At 41.0% G+C, this 15,891-nt stretch overlaps 1 protein-coding gene across 2 annotated transcripts in view; it reads right to left on the bottom strand.

The window, feature by feature from the left end:
* The window catches only part of LOC113018367 (uncharacterized), a 39,916-nt gene that overhangs the window by 20,047 nt on the left and 3,978 nt on the right, over positions 1–15,891 (bottom strand). For both annotated transcript variants that reach the window (XM_026161431.1, XM_026161433.1), the window contains exon 5: positions 5,063–10,302. In XM_026161431.1, coding sequence (XP_026017216.1) covers positions 5,063–10,302 — 5,240 coding nt within the window. The remainder of the gene's footprint in view (positions 1–5,062; positions 10,303–15,891) is intronic.

Genomic DNA, 15,891 nt, shown 5'->3' with positions numbered 1-15,891 from the left:
TAAATAAGACACGGGGCATATGGGTGTGGTTAATAACACCTGCAGATATCTGGTTCTTAACAGTTTTCTGATATTTATGCCAGTGATCTTTTAAGATATCGTAAGACACTTGTAGTTTGTCTTTTCCCATTTGCGTTCCACTTTTCTGCAGAATGATGTCGTTCAGCCACGGCTCAGACTGCGATTTAGGCCGCCTGACCTTCAGAGGAGCAGCAGTGTCCAGAATGTTTTCACAAGTAGAGAAAAACTTTGCAGTCAGCTCCTCAGTGTCAGCACAGGCTGAGAGCTCTGATTCAACATTAAAGGCCTTATTAAAGGGGTAGAAAACTGGGCGGCACTTGATGGTTTAAACATGCGAGAAGCAGTAGGAGGACACAAGTAATGACATTACAGGGAAGAGAAGTTTCAAACAATACAGGTTCAGAAAAGACGGCATCATAAATTTGAAGATTATAAACAGGTAAACCATGAGACAACACCAGAGTGTGTCCACGTTTATGAGTGGGACCGGTGACAGACTGCAACACATTAAAAGCATCAAGTAGGTTTAAAAAGTCCTTTGCCAGTGGTTTAGTAGGACAACACACATGAATATCACCCAATATTAAACTTTGTCCTACTTTGGCATTATTTCAGCCAAGAACTCAGAGAAGTCATGAACAAAGTTGCTGGCTATATTGGTCACTGATATTTTTATTTTATTTTGAGATGTCAGAAATTTTTATATGTGGATTGTGAGTACTTTTATTATTCTAACTTTAACATTTGCAAATAAACTAGTGAGATGGGAAAATGTTATATATATATACATATATATATATCCCCAATCCAACTGCACATAAATATATATATGTGCAGTTGGATTGGGGATATATATATATGTATATACATATATATATATATATATATATATTCTCTTAAAGACAAAAATTCACTTTTACATTCTTAAGCATTTGAGTTTAGGTTCATTAATATTTTGGATTGACCGAGAGCACTGTCCTTGATCCGTAATGAAATTAATCCTCAGAAATACAACTTGCCTAATAATTGTGCACACAGTGTATTTCAGGTTGGTGCACAGCTGACAGGCCTATTTCACAACTGGATCAGTGTCAGGCAAGTTACTTTGAAAAAGTAATTAATTATAGCTACTAGTTACTTCTTCAAAAAAGTAGCTGAGTTACAAGATTCTAAAAATAATTAATTACTTGAAAAGTAACTATTGTGTTACTTAAAAAAAAACGTTTAACCCTCTGGGGTCCAGGGTGTATTTGGCCATTTTTAACTACTATTGATTTTCACTCCACACCTTTAAAAAAACTATTTCCTTCAACTTTTTTGGTATCATGCTTTTCAGCACAACCTCACGTGTCTGAATTTACAGTCATGTTTTCAGTTTGACAAACTGTATTAACACAATTGATCTAAAATCAGAGAAAAAACATAAAATCAGAGTAGAAAAAGTTATTTTTTACTGTACCAACCACAAACACGTTTAATGAATCATATTTCATAACTTTAAATGCAAATATAAATTGACAATTTTAAAATTATATGCACAATTTTTGCAAACAACATGACAAGCCTGATACCTCAGGACTCTAGACTAACTTTTTGCCATGGGCGTACCGGTACACCTAACTTTAAAAAGTTAGGCGTACCGGCACAAAAGTTAGGTGCACACAAATTTTATAATAATTGATATAATATAATGTGTTTTTCTGGATACACTGTGTTTTTTCAGCATTCAAAGATTGATGACACCGTGTCAGAGCACTGGCTATGAATTTCAGAAGGATCAGGCCTTAACTTAACAGAAAAGTGATCAATAGTTCTTTTCCTATTACAGCTACATCCACTTCTGTCGTGCCTAGGCTGCTCATAGGGCTGCGTATCATCACTGATTTCTATAATCCATTCGATTCTGGTTTTCAAAGTCCCGATTCGATTCAACTTAGCCTCAGACAGTCAGAAATATTATAACTCTGATCATTTATCAGTACTGACTTCATCAGCATTGTGAACATCACAGCAGATGCCTTTGTGTGAAAGTAACTGAGAATAAAACACAGAAAAACATGAAGGAGATTTTCCTGGTCTGGCTTTTTATAGCAGATAACCTTAAAAATATTCTACAATGTTCTGCATATAAAGTTTAAATTTCTTCAGTATTGAACAACAGAAAAAACAGGCTTTCTTGTCCGAGGTCATTTAAGTGAAAAAGAAAAAGACAGCAGCCACAGCGCTGTGAACAACGGTAGACTGGTGGGTAATAAGCGAATGAATAATACAGAAAACAGAGATTGGAGACGGGAAACTGTTCTTGAAGTACAGAGAGAGAGAGAGAGAGCTAGCTGTGCGTGAAGTGCGATTTTAATAGTCGTGGAAGCAAAACAGCAAAATTCATGACGACATTGATCAAATGTGAAGCGCAGTTTGCTGCTTCTTTTGCTGCTGACTCGGTGGATTTTGGTTGGAGAGACAAAACCTGCAGCTCAGAATCAGCGCAAAAAGACGTAAACACAGCGCGGACCGGACGCATCAGGATCGCTAAGCTCCGACAGCGTGTCCGTCTGCGGGCCGTCGGGTGAGAAAGCCGAGAAAGACAAAGCTGATTCTGATGCGTCGGTTCTGTGTTTACGTCTTTGTGTGGAATCCGTGTGCCTGCTCTCATCTGCTGTTTGGTTGTTGTTGAAATGGTTTTGTGAGCTTTAATCTGAGAATCTGGCATTCTGGCAAAACACAGTTATATTTAAAAATCAGGATTTAATGAATTGATATCGCTTTATTCAAGCTACTCACCTCCCACTTCCACCTGCACTTTCAACTGGACCACGGCCAATCAGAGAGGTCCCGCCCCTTACTATCTCTGATTGGTTTAGTCCACGATAGGGGCATAACACGTGTCTGTTGTTGACCACAGGGAAGGTTGAAGATTTTTGTTTTTTTGTTTTTTGCTACCCGAACAGTTGGTCACACAGGTGCAGCCAGATTTATTTATTTTTAGTCGCACCACTGAAAAATTTGGTCGCATTTGCGACCAAATTGGTTGCACTCTAGAGCCCTGTACCTGCAGGTCTGACAGCAGCAGGTGTATCACTCACCTCATTGTTCTGACACACAACACAAAACTATCCACAACACTACACACTAACTACACAAGACAACACGTCACTCCTAAAACTTCCCCCTATTCCTAAACAACCAAATTTCGTGTTGCCATATCTTTTTTTGATTGGTCGCGCAGCTGCTTAAAGCTGTAGCGCCCAGATTACTTACATAGACAGCAACTGCAACTGATATAAGATGCGGTAAGCTGAACACAGCTTCAACCGTCTGTTTGTTGAAAAATAGTAACACGACCACACCGCATTTTCTTGTTAGTAACTGTAACGGCGTTGTAACGATAGGAATAGTAATTAGTTAGATTACTCGTTACTGAAAAAAGTAACGCCGTTATTCCCATCACTGCTGAGGATACATTCATCTGAGTCACCAGCCTCAGAAATCACACGTTAACAGCAACTCAGATTAGAGTCCAGATAAATGCCACAGAGTTCCAGTAACAGACTCATCTCTACATGTTCAGAGGAGACTGTGTGAATCAGGCCTTCATGGTCAAATAGCTGCTACAAAACCATGACTAAGGAAAAGCAACAAGCAGAAGAGATTTCTTTGGGCCAAGAAACACAAGGAATGGACATTAGACCAGTGGAAATCTGTACTTTGGTCTGATGAGTCCAAAATTGAGATCTTTGGTTCCACTCGCTGTGTCTTTGTGCAGAAAAGGTAGACTGTTGGTCTCTACATGCATGGTTCCGACTGTGAAGCATGGAGGAGGAGATGCGATGGCACATTGAACCAGCATGGCTACCACAGCATCCTGCAGTGACATGCATCCCATCATTTATTTTTCAACAGAACAATGTCCCCGAACACACCTGCAGGATGTGTAAGGGCTGTTTAACCAAGAAGGAGAGTAATGAACCAAGTCGAGATGGTTTGGGATGAGATGGACCACAGAGTGAAGGCAAAAGGACCAACAAGTGCTAAGTATCTCTGAGAACCCCTTCAAGAACATTTCATCAGGTGATGACCTCATGAAGTCCATCAAGAGAATGCCAATAGTGTGCAAAGCACCAATCGAAGCGGGGGGGGCTACTTAGAAGAATCTAAAATATAAAACATGTTTGAGCTTATTTCACAAATTTGTGTTTACTACATATGTGTTCATTCATAGTTATGATGCCTTCAGTGACAATCTAGAATGTATAGAGCCATACAAATAAAGAAAACCATTAAATAAGAAGTTGTGTCCAAACTTTAAACTACTATTTTGCATGAATGTTAAAGTAACCCACTATAAGGATTTAAACTGTTACGGAATAAATATATATTCTTAGTGCTTATTTTCTGATTATATTGTTTTATGTATTTTAATAATAAAGGCTTGTATAAAGCAAGGCCAGCTGTGAGAGAGAACCAGGTCAGAGGGTGACAGGTCGCCTTAGCAACAGAGGTTTAAGTTAGTGGAAGTTTAAAAAACAGGAAGTTTAGAGCAGAGCTGCAGAGGCATGTTAATAAAATACAGGAAACCAGACAGAAAAAGCAGAACTAGTAACACAGAAGGAGTTGTTTTTATCGAAACTATGTGTGACGTGCAAAGGACCAAAATAAAATAACACCAACAAAATAACACCTATATGATACACATTTTTGGTTTCTAATGCTAGAGTTCTGAAAAATGGCTTTGGGCTGTGCAGGTCTCTCTCTTCCGGAAGATGATTAAATAAAAGATTATAAATATTTTGACTGAGTCGTGTTCTCTCTATTCAGTAAAAGAATGGCAAGAACCAGATTTAATAAAACCGAACATTAAAATTGCACATTGATTTTAAAGTCTATGCGATTATAACATCTGCCTTGAAATGAATGGTTTAAGTCTCTGTTACAATTGAAATTAGAGGTGAAGTGGAAACTTTATGAGGGTTCTGATGATTTTGAAATAAAACATTTTAGTGATAACTTATACGATTTCAAATAATTAATGTATATCACTTACTGTGTTGGATTTTTTGGCTCCTTCTTCAGCTGGAGGACTATATCACCTGCTGAGTCCTCCTTCCCTGGAAAATAGTCTTCTGAAAGCTTCTTCCCATCGTTATCCACCGTAACCAGTTTGATGCCTTTGCCTTCCAGAGCATCACTTTGTGTGAGGACATGGATGTCCAAAGCTGTAGCAGGGTGGTTAACATCAGAAATTTTCTCTATGTAAGACTCCAAGTCCCTCTTCTCAGACTGTGACAACAACTCATGTGGACTTTGGATTGCCTTTTTCATATGATGCTTATAAAGCTGGTTTTCACAGAAACGTTGGGCATCGATACTGCTGAGAATGTTTCTAACGGCACCACCAGCAGCATGGTTTATTTGACTCATGCATATTTTGCTCATGATGGAGGTCATATGTCTGAAACAGGCCTCAACATAAGAGCTTGAAGCACTTTCTGCAATCATGTTGATGAGTTCATGTTTAAAGCGTTTCACATCTGATAGACCATGTCTTCCATCCTGGTCATTCCTTTCTTGGGGTAGTTTTTCCATGCTTTGCAACAGCTGAGGAACAAAAGTGTTGTTAATGACCTTCTCCGTAGGTATTGAATCCAGTGTTTGTACATTAACTTGTACATTTTCAGCTGATTTTTCCATTAGATCCAACCCTTGATGGCTTCCTGTTTGTTGTGTTACAGCACCACACACTTCTGAAAGTATATTAAGAACCTTAAGAACCATGGTACAATTCATCATCAGGGCAGGAATGACTTCTCTTGTTATCAGATCCACTGACTGAAGCATTTGTTCCTCACACCCTTTGTCAATTCTGAATTCACTGGACCCATTCTCCAGGGCAGTCTTTGGTATTCCTGAGCAAATGAAGTTTGTGAGAACTTCATCCAGCTCACGGTTGGCTTTTATCAGTGAAAACACTTTTTTCTCAAAGACGTCCTTCAGAACCTTTTGGAAAAAAGCATCAGTTTCCCTCTCAACAGTATGAGTCACATCACTGATAAATCCTTGCTTCCCCAGTTCCTGAACTGCATACTTTCCCACCTTCAGAAAACACTGTTTTACTGTACAGACAGATGTACTCTTCACTCCTGTGATCAGACTTTTTGTGCCACTTTGCACTGCACTTCTGGCTTTCTTTTGTCGGCTGAATCCACCAGAGATCAGAGACAATCCAATGGTGATGGCCTTGGAGATTGCCCATTCAGCCCAGTCAAAGCCTCCTTGTATCATTCCCTTGATCCCTTCAATCATGTCAGATACCCCCTCACAAGTCAGTCCAAGTCCAAACTGACTGGCACCACCACATGACAGAGCACAAACAAGAACACCAGCTGCTACTTGAAGGGCACCAAGAACAAAACAAGCAAGGGCATCATAGCAGAACTCGGGCTTCTTTTTAACCTCAAAGACTGTGCTAAGGCCATTTTCACAGAGCATCATCAGCTCGTTGATGGTGATTAAATCTTTATCTTTGGAAAGATGGTACACACTGGAATCCTCTACTTCTGCATCACCTTCGCTGCCATCGAGCTGTCTCAGAGTTGTCAAGGCACTTTCAATGTATCCTTTCCAAGATTTGAAGATATTCATCCTGGCTTGCATTTGGATCTGGAGGTTGCTGTTTGTGTGGTGTGGAACAAAGGCACTCATCACTGAAAAATTACAAAACATCATCGTATTTGTTGATTCTGAGAGATAGACATCCACTGCAGACTGTGCTTCCTCCAATAATTTCTTTGCCTCAGCTATGTAGTCTTCTTTTCTGAGGTTGAGTGTGATGTAAGCTTGATTATAAAGCGCCACAGCACTGTAGAAATGATCGCACTCTGCAGCTTTCTGCCAGTAAGTCTTTGCTCCAAAGTCACATTTAGTTTTGTTCATGCAGTGCAGGTCAGTTCTGCTTGTTGCCTGTTTGATGTAATCATAGAAATTACAGCTAGTCCCCTGCAGAAGGAAATCACCGGTCTTCTTCAAGTCTTTGGTGAGGTCTTCTCTCAACTTGCTGACATCATCATGTCTGCTGATGTGCTCTTCATGAAGGATGAGCCACAAAGCCCAAGATTCTTTCAAAGCATTCAGTGCAGTCTGATAGTCAAACTTGTTCTGGTGGATCTTAAAATATTCAGGAACATCCTTCAGTTTCACCTTGGACAGGTCACTCCTTTCTTCCACCGTGTAATTCTTGTCAAAGTCACACAGAAATTCACAAAATGTGGAGAAGAGAGCTTCTTTAATTTCAATGTCACACTTATATTTCTCCATGCTGTCTAAATGTCTGAGCTCATACTCCTCTCTGAGCTGTCTCATGGTTTCGATGGAATGGCCTTGGTAGGCTGGTGCAAGATGGCCCTGGTTGAGAACCATCTGGACCATCCCTGGGTTTCCTTTCCGGGCAGTGCGTCCAAAGACCTGTTGCTCCACACGGTGACTTCTAGGAAAGTATGAGAGGAGCACAAAGAGACCTCCACACTCATTTACGTCCTGCTGAACATTAATGTCTGTACCTCGGCCGCCGAGGTTTGTAGCAATTATAATGTTTCCCTGGCTAAAGTTTTGTTTCTCAATGTTGTGCTTCTCACTGATTGTGTACATGGTGATCTCACTGGCTTCTCTTTCTGGAAGATCCATTTTTGTCTTCAGCTCATCTGCAGTGTTGACATCTTCACAAATGATCAAAACAACTTGGCCTCTGTCTGCAGCTCTCTGTGCAGTTTCACAGATCACCTGGATCCACTGAGTGCTGCCTCCACTCACCTGAACTGCTGGCAACTCAACAAGCTTCGTATGGCGGTGAGCTGGAATGACATAGCTTGCTGTTTTGTAATGCCGTTCTAGAAATACTTTCTCAGCTTCATCCCCAAGTGTCCCAGAAACACCAAAAATGCCTTTTCCATTGAAGTACCTTTTAAAGAAATGGACATTGGACATGTAATTTGTCACATTGGACAGCTGTGAAATGGCCAGCTGGTGCTTCATCTCCAGAAACTGTTGTAGGCCCTCACCCCATCGCTTGTTTTTCTCCAACATCCCACTGGCCTCAAAGTCCACAGGAATTATGGCATCATACTGATGACTATCAGCATCACTGAAACCACCAGTGTCAGCTTCAGGTGCTTTTTCAATCATGTACTCTCTTCCCAGAGTCATTCTGATGGCTTTTAAGGCGTTCTCTGCAAAAAGTGGTAACCGATTCTCAATGTAAGTTTTCAAAAATGAAGGGACGATGATAAATCCCTTACATTCATCCAATGATTTCACAGAACACTGGTCAGAATATTTAATTGTTGATTTTAATTTGTCCACAGCTCCTTGGATGAGGGATTCCTCGGACATGATTTCACAGGTACAGCCATTCTCCAGGAGAAGCAGGCTGACGTCAGGGTCTCCATGAGACCTGTCCTTCCTGTAAAGTTTGGCTTTGTTGTCCATTAGTGAGTAACAATCTACAGACACATTCTTTTCTATTTTTGTCTCAAGTTGTCTCAGAAGCTTACACTGTTTTTCCGGTCCAATGTTGGCCATGATGTTCTCTGTGGCTGTCCACTTGGCATCCTTAAAGCTGTCGGTCTCTGTTTGTGTCTGACCCTCTGCTTTATTTAATTCATCCACATCCTCCTGTGAATAAAACCCCAGCTGTGCACCAAGCATCAGTAGGTCAGCGGCTGAAAAATCTTCTGATTCTGAGCCAACCACTGCTTGAATTACAGCCTTGTGGAAGTGCTGGATCCTGGTTCCCCACCTGATCTCCCCCGTTTCAAACATTTCTATTGGCCAGCAGGCAGACATCATGGCCCAGATACTTGCCAGGACTTGCTCCACGTGTCTTAGGCTACGGGCTTGGTCTGACAGATATGTGACCTGCACTCCACAGTCTAGTGTCATGTAGTCCACCTCATCTGCTACCACACATTCAAACCCCCTCAGACCTCGAGTAGTCTTCTTCTCATACTCTTGCCTCAGTATGTCTGCTGCAAAGGTACCAACTGTACCATAAACAACCTGCTGGCTGTATGCATCCTCAAGCAGCTTGTCATTATCTTTAAAAGAGCAGTTATCGATGTGTGTTGGAGGCACCGTGGATGATGTAATACCAAACACATCATATAATTTTCTCCACTCATCCTGATCACGACTTGCTAACAAAGAAGAGTTTGTCACAATGTCCACCTTTACGCCTCGTGTGGCCTGTATTGTAGCAAACATGGCTAAAATACAAGTTTTGCCCTCTCCGGTGCCAATTTCCAACAGACTACCTTTTTTATCCCCAGACTGTGGCAACAGGAGCAGCAGCAGTGAAGCCAGCTGACTGAGTCTTGGGAAGTAGCCCTGAACTTGTTCACCGCTTTGAGTGGTAAAGGTGGTGCATTCCTTTACAGCTCTGGATACGATGATCAGGACTTTCTTCAGAGCATCAATCTTATGATTGTTAAAATCAAGAGAATTTATTATCTTTTTACAATCTTCAATCTTCTTCGCCTTAATGGGCTTACTTACATATTTGGGTAGCTCTTCTTCAATATACGTCAGGACTTTTCGCAGGAGTGACAGGATACACTCTGGATAGTTTTTGTCTTCCAGTTCAGCCAATAGTGTGTCAGCATCTTTGTCATGCTCAGCTCTGTCCACACAATGTTGGATGTAGTCTACAGGATTTTTCTTTTTCAGGGCAGAGAGAGCGTCGTTACAGCTCAGCCTGTAGGTGCACGCTTTGTGGAGGATTTTTACGACTGTTTCCTGATCCACTCTCGAGGTCTGTCTAATGAAAAGCCTGATTTCTTTTGGTGTCCAGATGTTGTTGAAGACTATGTGACAGAGGATCTCCTTACATGATTCGGTCAGCTTTGAGGACAGATCCAGAACATTTGCTAACACCTGTCTGGCCAGTGTTGGATTTTTAGCTTGTAGCTGTTCCTGCAAATTGAAGAGGAACTCAGTCTTCCTGTCTTGTCCAGTCGTGAGGAAACATTTAATATCAGAGTCACCATCTAAGGTCAACTTCACAACTGACTTCAGAATGTTGAACCGCTCAGTCAGAGACAAGTTCACATATCCAGTAGCCTGATCCAAAGCCCATTGTAATGAAGTGGGGATGTGGTGCTCTTTAAAATATTGTAATGTCAGCTCATTTTGGAGAGTTTTCATCCTGTTTTTCAGTGGAATCTTCACATTTTGATCCTCTCTGATGTCATACTTTGATAATAGTTCTTTAAACTTGTCATTAACATCAGTGACCTGTATTGAAAAGGAACACAGAGCATAACATTAGTCTCAGTGAGCAAAACTGGAAGCATTGATATTATGTACAGTGTTATAGCCTATGTAACTTTTAATTGTCCATAATGTTAGTATTAAAAGGAGGTCAGTTTTAAGATGTAGGAAAAGCAAAACAAAATAAAACAGTAATTATGGGATATCATGCAGTACCCCATCTGAATAGCAGTTAAAGTGTATGCTATGCCTTTTGATGATACTGCCTATGGGAAGCATGTATAATGTAAACAGAATTGGTCCTAGCACTGAACCCTGTGGAACTCCATAATTAACCTCAGTGTGTGAAGAGGACTCTCCTTTTACATGAACAAATTTGGAGTCTATTAGATAGATATGATACAAACCACTGCAGTGCAGTACCTGTAATACCTACAGCATGTTCTAATCGCTCTAATAGGATATTATGGTCGACAGTATCGACCCCTGACAGTGGACTCATGTCTGTGCTCATCCTGCTAGACCTCAAAGTAGAGAACAAGAGATCTTTTGTAACCTGTGATGAGGGCTGTTTGATGTGAGGAAAATTTAACATTGTGATATACAATATATATCGCAATATGTCTTGAGCCCCAGTGCCCCCGGTACTGAAGGCAAAGGAGGTGAGCTGCAGTTTAAGCCTCACCGAAGTCAGGTTTTTTATGTAAATGCCAGCATGTGTGGTATCCACAGAAATCTAGGGATGGGTATCGAAACCCGGTTCTTGTTGAGAACCGGTTCCCACTGTTTCAATTCCTTGGAATCGTTTGGCATTTTTGCAAACGATTCCCTTATCGATTCCAGTCGCCCTGAATGACGTCCCCACGTTTACCTGGCAGGAAACACGGCGCCTAAGCGGCTCAAACGCTCAAAAGTTTGATTATACTTTATGAGAACGGATGACAACAGGGCAACTTGCAAAGTAGATACTTCATTTAAGGGAGGAAACACTGTGAATATGCAAAAGCATTTGCTCACAAAACACGCGATGACCGTAAATGAATGTCGTGTTTTTAATTCCGCTCCGGACTCGGTAACGTTTGCACGTCCTCTCCCGTTAATGCGGCAGGTAAATAATCAACTAACAGTGCATATTATGTTAGCACGATCTGCCTTATTACAAACCTGCCATTACTGTGCATTTAGTGACCATGATGAGACAGAGTCTGGCTCAGATGCTGGCAGTTCTCGCTGCAGTCTGCCGGCAGCGTCTCCTTTTAGGCCGGGATAGACGAACGTCACCGAGCAGAGACTCAGTTTGTGGTCAAAGGCTTGCAGCCGTTTGCCACAGCAGATGATTTTCAGTAAGTGAATGTGTTTAATTGTAGGCAGGGACATTACTGGATATTCTTGTGTAATTGCTACAGAATAATTTATGTTATACTTTGTTATTGCTACGAAGAATATTGATTTCATTATTTTACATTTACAATTGTTTTCCTGGGGACCCTGTGACACCCCATTGAAGAGCCGTAGGCTGGATCTCTGAAGATCTCACTGTTGGGTTTGTAAGGCCATGTTACTCCTAAATTTCTATCTCGTTCAAAGAGAAGATATAAAACAAAGTTCTAAGCTAATCGACCTTAGTGTTCTCCTTTTTTAAAAAGAATCGATAAAGGATCGAATCGTTAAACAGAATCGAAAATGGAATCGGAATCGTTAAAATCTTATCAATACCCATCCCTACAGAAACCTCTGAATCGCAGCTAAAACTCATATAAACCATTTCTACAACCACAGCAACAACAACAAACAATTAGTCAAAAGAGCAGTTATGTAATTTTGCAAAATGTCAACACAAACAGCGAAGCCACGAACTCAGCAAATGGCCATTGTGTAAAAGCAGAGATCTCACAGATTCCTAAAGTACAAGTTCAGTTTTGGGTCCTTTATTCTTTTTTATTGTTTTTAATATATCTTCTCCCCCTCCAGCATATAATGGGCTCCTTTGAGGACATTTCTTATCACTGTTATGCTGATGAAATTCAGTTGTACATTTCTTTTAAGCCCCAGGATTTATCTAAGCTTCAGCTTCTGAATGACTGCTTAGATTCCATCAAATGTTGGATGGCTGCAAGCTTCCTTCAACTCAACGAGGGGAAAACTGAAGTCCTCGTATGCGCTCCGGACAGATTTTTTATCCCAGATAGTGGAAGCCCTTGGTCCTCTCTCGGTGTATGTTAAATCCTCTATCAGGAATTTATGTGTTACTTTGGGCTCGACTCTCACATTTAATGGGCATGTAAAATCTCTGGTTCAATCTTGTTTTTATCATTAAAGAAATGTGGCTAAGTTAAACCCTATTTTCTCTCGCCCTTTTCAAGATGGTGCCTGTGTGTGCAGCTTGCCATCAGATTTTACCCATTTTGTTTTTGCTAACTTTATCAACCCCTGTTTTCTTCAAAAATGTCTCTGCTCTTCTGGTTTATGACCTCCAATCGCTACTAAATATCAGAGCCACTGTTGAAGAGCAATCCCGACTGGCCCCAGGATGTGAGGATTTTCGCATTCCACCTGTGTTAGAGACTGTACCACTGTTCCTCTGCTGCAATTCACGCTGCCATACCTCCAGGAAGAAATGCCACAGAAGTGCAAGGGAAACGGGGTGGTATATTGGTAAAATTTAAAACCTACATAGCTGCATCACCGATGACTAATCCTCGCGCTCTTCTGGACAAACTTGCCCCGGACACCAAGTTGTTAATCTCCTGGCGATCCCTGGAATCGGATCACCGATGGATTGTACCAGTGGCCCCGCATCTCAGTGTCCGGCATCACGGCATCTGTCCCCTCGCCTTCGCAGAGGGGGACTGGATCACCAGAATCTCTGTCCTCTGGGTTGATCACCCCAGCCAGCTAGCAAGACTGTGTTTGCTAGATTGGCTCTGGTTAATGCTAGGTTGCTAGCAAACAAGACCTTTATTTTGAATGACTTCTTCACCGGTCGTCGCTTGGATTTTCTTCTGGTGACAGAGACTTGGCTAAACTTGGGTGACTTGAGCCCACTTTCTGAACTTATCCCTCCAGACTGTAACAATCTCGACTCGCCTCGGACTACCAGCCGGGGTGTAGGGTTTTTTATAAAAACTGTTTCAACTGTCAGCAGCTAACAGCGGGTGCTTATGCTAGCTTTGAACTGCAGTTGTTTGAAATCCAGCTGTCCACTCTGGTGCTGTGTGCACTGATGTACCAACCACCGAAGTACAATAAGAATTTTATCAAGTACTTCTCTGAATTCTAGGCAGGAATTATGCCAAGGTATGGCAGTGTTTTAATTGTAGGGGATTTTAACATTCCCAGTTGCTGTTTAAGTACACCGCTGCCTAATGACTTCTTAAATCTTATAGACTCTTTTAATTTTGTTCAGTCAGTTAAAGGCCCAACACCCGAACATGGGCATACCTTGGACCTCGTACTGTCTAGTGGCCTGACTCTCTGTGACACTGAGATCTGCAACATTAATTTCTCTGACCACATGCCTGTAATATTTCCCTTTTTCATGTCAGTCTGTTAGACCTGATGTACCCAAATACCGATCTCGCATGATTACCTCAGATACAGCTGATCGTTTTGTTTGTTCTTATAAAAAGTCTAATCATGCCTTAATTTCTAATGATTCCACTCAATTGACCACTGATTGCCTACCTTTTCTGTTTAATTCAACCTGCTTGGAAATACTCGATTCCATTGCTCCCGTCAATACCAGGTGTCTAAAACCTAAAACCCAGCCTTGGTTGAATAATGCTACCAAGAACTCAGACAGGTGTGTAGAACAGCTGAGCAAAAATGGAAAAAGGTTTCATGTATTTACTCGTTAAATTATCAAACGGCCGTAAGAGCAGCAAAAACAAAGTATTTCTCTAAGATTGTGTCTAATAAATGTCACAAACCTCATATTTTATTCAGCATTATTAACTCTGTTCTTAATCCGCCTACTGCTGCTCCCCATGTGGCATCGAAAGCAACATGTGAAAACTTAATGAAATTCTTCATTAATAGGACTGTGGATATCAGGTCTCATATTGTCCCTCCTGCTACCGACCCATCTGTTCACACACCAGCTTCAGTTGCATTTGACCATTTTGAGACTGTGTCCTTTTCATTACTGAGTGAAGTGGTCAACAACTTGAAACTCACAAGATGTACTTTGGATATTGTTCCATCCAATTTACAGAAAGATGTGTTTGAAACTGGGTACGAGTTTGCTTTCTATTGTCAATAGCAGTCTTCAGTCTGGGTGTGTCCTTGCTGACTTCAAACATGCTGTGGTGGAACCTATTCTTAAAAAGCCAAACCTGGATCCAGCAGTTTTATCCAACTACAGACCAATTTCTTTCTAAAGTCCTGGAGAAAGTTGTCTTCTGTCAGCTTTCTAGATAAATAAATTGATGAAGTATTCCCGTCTGGTTTCAAAGTGCACCACAGCACTAAAACTGCTCTTTTAAAAGTTTTTAATGACCTTTTAACTTTTACTGACTGGGGAGAATTTGCCATGTTAATACTATTAGACCTCAGTGCTGCCTTTGATATCGTAGATCAGGGGTCACCAACTCCAGTCCTTGGGGCCGGTGTCCTGCATGTTTTAGATCTCACCCAGGGTCAACACACCTGAATCCAATGATTAGTTCATTACTAGGCCTCTGGAGAACTTCTGGACATGTTGAGGAGGTAATTCATACATTTAATTCATCTGTGTTGGATCAAGGACACATCTAAAACCTGCAGGACACCGGCCCTCCAGGCCTGGAGTTGGTGACCCCTGCTGTAGATCATAGGATTTGAATGGTTTAAATCCTACCTGTCCAACCAAAGCTTTTCTGTTAGACTGGGGGATACATCATGCCTATTTATAAAAAAAAACCATGGCATCTCATTCCACGGACGGGCACAAGCATAAATCTCTGATCTTCTACAGCCCTATGTCCTTAGCAGGTCCCTGAGATCATCTGATCAGGGCTTACTTGCTATAAAACAGACTGAGATGAGAACTAATGGTCATACAGCTTTTGCCACTGTGGCCCCGAGACTGTGGAACTGTCTCCCTAAACCTTAAGAACTGTGGACTCAGAAGTTGTTTTTTAAAAACAACTCAAAACTTGCCTTTTTAAAACTGCTTTTGGTTATTTTTTGCCTGTTTTATATTGTCTGTTAAACTTTTTTATGACTTCTTATCTAATGTGCAGCACTTTGTGTTTCTATAGCACCTTTCTAGACAGAATCACAATGTTATTGTTATTATTATTGTTGTTAGTATTATTATTATTAAGTTTCTTCATGCACCTACCAAAGTTCACTGAACCAGTCACAAAAGAGGACAACAAATATACTTATAATAATATCAGTATACTACTGATATTATGATAGTATACTAATAATATAAGTCCTTAATATATTTGGGGTTCGATGAACATTAACATGGAATCAGATTTATGCGTGCCATTTTTCTGTGTTTTGGCCAATAGTTGTTGTAGCTCATTTCACAGCTGGTTTATTTAACCTTTTCTTTGGTGTGTGGGGAGACGTTGACGCTGAGTTTAAAACAGTCTTGGATTTGCAGGGGATGACCTTACAGCT

Source organism: Astatotilapia calliptera, unplaced genomic scaffold (assembly GCF_900246225.1).
Source record: "Astatotilapia calliptera unplaced genomic scaffold, fAstCal1.2 U_scaffold_7, whole genome shotgun sequence".
NCBI lineage: Eukaryota > Metazoa > Chordata > Actinopteri > Cichliformes > Cichlidae > Astatotilapia > Astatotilapia calliptera.
This window is presented reverse-complemented; position numbering and strand designations above follow the sequence as displayed.